General features: G+C 37.7%; 1 protein-coding gene across 1 annotated transcript in view; it reads right to left on the bottom strand.

Annotated features, from left to right (window-relative positions):
- Nucleotides 1-1,391: 1,391 nt before the first annotated feature.
- The window catches only part of Smp_134700 (hypothetical protein), a gene marked incomplete at both ends in the record, with an annotated part of 17,594 nt that continues 13,474 nt past the window's right edge, over nucleotides 1,392-5,511 (bottom strand). Inside the window, 2 exons of the mRNA XM_018799683.1 lie at nucleotides 1,392-1,886; nucleotides 2,995-3,062. Coding sequence (XP_018651448.1) covers nucleotides 1,392-1,886; nucleotides 2,995-3,062 — 563 coding nt within the window. The remainder of the gene's footprint in view (nucleotides 1,887-2,994; nucleotides 3,063-5,511) is intronic.

Raw genomic sequence — 5,511 nt, 5'->3', positions numbered from 1 at the left:
GTAGAAGAAAAAATTCACAGCCTAAAAATATCTTGGTGGAGTGTCATACTCTGAACTGGATGGTTTGATCGTGGAACTTTCGTCACTATTCTGACTAACATCATCCGCTCAAACTAAGTAGATCATAATTCCATCAATTTCCACCCAGTGGTCAATCAATTGTGATTACATCTCAGTCCTACAGGATTTCGGACGCGGCCCGAATAGCTCAGTGGTAGCATCTCTGGCTGTTAAGCTAAGTGACACGGGATCGAATTTGTCAGGGACCATCAGTTCCCTCAAGATTACAGGTACACCTTGCTGACGAGTGCCAAGTAGCATGAAACCTAGGTTCAGGGTTTCCTATTTACCACCAACCACCATGGTTACCACCATGGTCATGCGCTTGTCACTGACTAGCTTAGAAATGTATTTCTCAAAGTTATGATGAGATGCTATGAATTGTGAGGTTAAACAAATCGGGTGTGAGCTAATTGCTGTCTACCACCGATAGCTTCAGATGAGGGTCTCGATACCTCAAAAAATGATTGAAGTTGAACAAAATGTGAACAGATGGATTCTGATTCAGGGATTCGACAGTGTCATATTCATTGTAAAATATCTGTTTTGCAGTCGTGGATGTATATTGCTATGAAGCCCCTAAATAGGATGAAATGGTTGTCCAGTACTCCTCTGATTCTTCCAATCTTCTCAACTGCATACCAACCCTTCACTGTCAAATTATATAACGTATCCAACCAGAATTCACATTACAATCATACTTATCTCACCTTTTCAATTGTCTAAATTCAATCACAAACTAATCATAGGTTATCCTGATGAGGAGTTCAGAACGCAAATAAATAACTGTCAATCTCTTAGTTTCATTTATTCATCAGCTACTAATGTAAACCACTTTTAAAGTCAATGAATAGAGTTAGAATACTTGGTGGATGAGACAATTTATTTCTACTTGTTTTATTAGAACAAATAGTGTTACCTACACTTCAACTTCTGTTTGTTTACAGAGAAAACTTCTGTCGAAGAATCAATCATGAATAACTATGGATAATAAATACAATATTCCTTTAGTATAACAAAGATTGTGAATACTCCATTTCCTCAATATGTATCAATGGTCTAATTAATACAGCCTGATGTATTCAATGGAAAGGTTCAATGAAGTATTCGATAGTAGATTGTTTAAGAAAAATATGGTTTTCATGTTATAAGTATCATAATAGATAGAGTTTCTTGGCAAGGAAGAGTAGGTGAATATACATCAATAAACTGAGAGATTGAAAAGTGGTAGACTGATGGAACATGAAGACGTTTTGTTGTATGCGGAAAGATTTTTGACTTTCATTAATGATACATAAATATGTTGATTAGCATCTACAGTTACCAATATTTTAGTTATCATTACTAACATGATTAAAGGTTTGGTCACCCTGAAATTTCGATGGTGACGGAAACGATGATGAAGTTGTTCTTCTGCTAATACATGAAAAACAAGGTGCATTTGTACTTTCTAAAGTCTCTGAATAAATGAAATTATCAATTGTCGCCAGGATACCACCGAATACTGCCAAACTACCTACAATATACACCTGTATATGTCTATACGTTAACTGAGGTACACAGAGTTGTATGCATTGAATGAAGACACCAGTCAAGATTCTGTCAAACAATGATGCGATCCCATGAACAAATGCTGCTGTGTGTACTTGATTTACACCGATCAATGTTGCAATCGCAACCACTGCTCGAACATTATTGATTGTGTTACCAATGCCTAGAATGGCTGCAGAAAAATAGATTGCTGTGAGGTTTTCATCGGCTGATTTTAAAAAGTAAGCGATTGCACAAAATCCAAGGATAAATGGAACACCGACGACTGAACCAATCTAAAATGAAAAAAGCATTTACGATTTTTAGCGGAACATGTACACACTGAAAGAGATATAAGTTTTATGAATATTTCATGTGATCATGTTATAAGATAGACAAACGTGTTGAGTTCTGCAAAATGCTTATCGAAATTCATGTATAAATAATAGTGAAGCCATTCCTAGAATATATTGCATCAAGTCAAGTCAATCATTGGCAAGATGGTTAATTGACCATTTAGAGTGTTATGAATTAACGAATCTCATGTATGAATAATAAAACCATTCCTAGAATATATTGCATTAAGTCAAGTTAATCATTGGCAAGATGAGAAATTCACCATTTAGAGTATTATGAAATAATGGTATAGATTTAAAATCCTACTCTGAATACTTGAATGCGATAATGTGTAATGTTTGAGTGTTCAGTCTGAATACTAATGTCTCAGTGTTAATGTTTGTAGCTTTGATTGTGTTTGTTACAAGTTCGAGTCCTGTAGAAGGTACATTTGTAATTCTATTGATTCACTCATGACTGAACCTGTAATCTGTTTGATTGATCAAGTTGTTTTCTTTGCCTTTATCACATGAAATATTTGACCCGTTAAGTTCTTTCGGTTCGATGTCGATGTACTATACAGATTACTTGTTAACATAGACAAATGGAAATGTACTCGGAGGCCATCTAAATTGTTTCTCAATGTGTTCTGTTTAACATCATGTGAGGCCTCATGTCAGATCTCTTCAACACCATAAAATTCAAGACTGATGTCTTTATAGTTATGAACTTGAATCGTTCCTTCTCTATCGAAGCCACATCAGGTCTTACAATTACTGTTCATTTCTGCCTATGTCTGTTAAGACTTAGATTATTCTAAACGTGCTGAAATTGATTAAATAGTAATTTCGAAGGTCTATAGTAGAGACAACATCTTAGTTTTTCATTACCAATTGTAGACAGATAAATCAAGCTGTATTCCAATAGCAAATAAATCATGGATGAGGTTTAAAACGTAGTCAACCAAACTGTTATAAATCAGTGCTCAACAAAAAGTGAAATATCATTCAGTAATAGACTTTTAACTTGATTTCAATATTGTTGAAATCGTCAATTACTTCCACTTACATAGTTCCCGAGTAATTTATTGATTCTTTGTACAGCAACTGACGTGATCAAACAAGAAATTGTAGTAACTAATTGAACAGAAACCATTGAACTTTTATTCTTTTTCAATGAATTCAACAAAAATGGACCACTGTACAACTGAAAATACAAAAGCAAAAAATATTTACTGACAAATATTATTGTGTATTTATGGTTGAAATCATGAGTCAATTGAAGCTAGACCAGCATGGAAAACCTAGAAGCACTGGACGGCTGTTTCGTCCTATTGTGCGACTCCTCGGCAGCGCGCATCCACCATCCCGCCTCACGAGATTTGAAACCAGGACCTATCAGTCTTGCGCGCGAGCAGTTAATCGATAGACCACTGTGCCGGCTAGCATCAAACGGTGTTAATGTCTAACTTCAACTAACAAAAGACGTTGAGCAACCACTTCACTATTTTATATTTAGTCATTAAAAGCGCGCATTAGTTAAGTTTATTTTATCTTAGTGTTAATATTCACAGCTTCAATTAACTAGAATCTGTAGTAGTATATACATGCTTATCGAAATGCCAAAATGTAGAGTACAGCGAAAAGTTTTTCGTTTACTTAGTATATGTTCAGAATGTAATCCGGAAACTGCATAGATCTTTTTCGAGTGTTATCAAGTGGATGTATTTTTATTAAGTAGTTTGAGTATCCACAAATCTAACCTACTTCACTGTTATAAGTATGTTAACTTCAGTTCTGGAGAGAGTCTGTGACCAGTCAAATTCAACAATGTCGAGTGTGAGACAATTATCCACTACATGCAATGGATCAGGTTCGCTCTATTTCCTGAACTGACTGAAGTTGAACATTAATACCGTTGAACACCGTGTCGGTGAAGAGTTGATGCGATGATCTGAATACGTAATCTCGTCTTCAAATCTAATTTCGTATCTGTTTATTTACTAAGTGATGACTGATTTTACAGGAAATATTGAAATACACTTCGTATTACTTGTTTGGATCTTCCCATCGATTTTGTTAGGACTGCATCTGGTCAGTCTCTATTTGGCATATGTGCATACTGTGCGTATTGCCTCGATATACCTTATTTCACAAGCATGGTTAGCAGAGATGGATAGTGGCTAGCAGTGGAATCCAGGACGCGCGTTTCGTCCTATTGGGACTCGTCAGCTGGATGTACCTGCATCTCAGAGTTGATGTTCACTCTGGGACTCGAACCCAGTACCCTCGCTTCAAACGCCATCGCGTTATCCACTCGGCCACTGAGTCCTGATAGCCACTTGCTTGTGCGATGGGGTGAAGTTTAAATTCACTTCGTATTACTTGTTTGGATCTTCCCATCGATTTTGTTAGGACTGCATCTGGTCAGTCTCTATTTGGCATATGTGCATACTGTGCGTATTGCCTCGATATACCTTAATTCACAAGCATGGTTAGCAGAGATGGATAGTGGCTAGCAGTGGAATCCAGGACGCGCGTTTCGTCCTATTTGGGACTCGTCAGCTGGATGTACCTGCATCTCAGAGTTGATGTTCACTCTGGGACTCGAACCCAGTACCCTCGCTTCAAACGCCATCGCGTTATCCACTCGGCCACTGAGTCCTGATAGCCACTTGCTTGTGCGATGGGGTGAAGTTTAAATTCACTTCGTATTACTTGTTTGGATCTTCCCATCGATTTTGTTAGGACTGCATCTGGTCAGTCTCTATTTGGCATATGTGCATACTGTGCGTATTGCCTCGATACACCTTAATTCACAAGCATGGTTAGCAGAGATGGATAGTGGCTAGCAGAGGCTATCATTACCTCATGTGCGACTCGATAACACCACCGACCTTTGAAGCAACGGATCTTCGGTCGAATCCCTGACTCAACACCCGCTCTAACATACTAGTACGCCCACCTGACCTGCCATCTGCCTAGCCCAACCCGCTACGTCCTTAACACCACTAACAGCCTCTGTGCTAAAAATCATTATTTACAAACGTACTGGGTTTTTATACAACCAAAGTAATCCATAACTGATTATAACTCAACAATCGTATGATAATAAATCAAAGATCAAAATAAAGCTCATGATAAGAGAAACACGAATATGAATAGTTTAGTTACGTAACAATTGTACAATAGGAAATAACATGCGAATTATGTGAAGAGTCTAAAAACATACTACTTTACATTCGAGATAATTTTTGGATATTCCTGTGAATATCCTAACACCTCCCCTTGGAAAAAATTAATAGCTACGCAATCGTGGGTTTACCTGAAACTTCTTTGGTTTTCTGCGTTTGCGTCCCGACCTCCTTGGAGGTAACGACCGAGAACCTGAAGAATGTTCTGCCTGATTGGATGACTGAGTTGCCTCCGTTGTAGGTATTGGCGGAAGTTGGAAAGTATCCAGTAATAAATCGAGTGGGACGCGTTTCGTAACTTCAATTTTTTTCTTGGCTTCTCTTGGCCTTAGTTGATTATGGTGCCTGGTCCAGATTTCTTTGTTTACTCTGACCTCATACATGACCTTCCC

Source organism: Schistosoma mansoni, chromosome 3, assembly GCF_000237925.1.
Source record: "Schistosoma mansoni strain Puerto Rico chromosome 3, complete genome".
NCBI lineage: Eukaryota > Metazoa > Platyhelminthes > Trematoda > Strigeidida > Schistosomatidae > Schistosoma > Schistosoma mansoni.
This window is presented reverse-complemented; position numbering and strand designations above follow the sequence as displayed.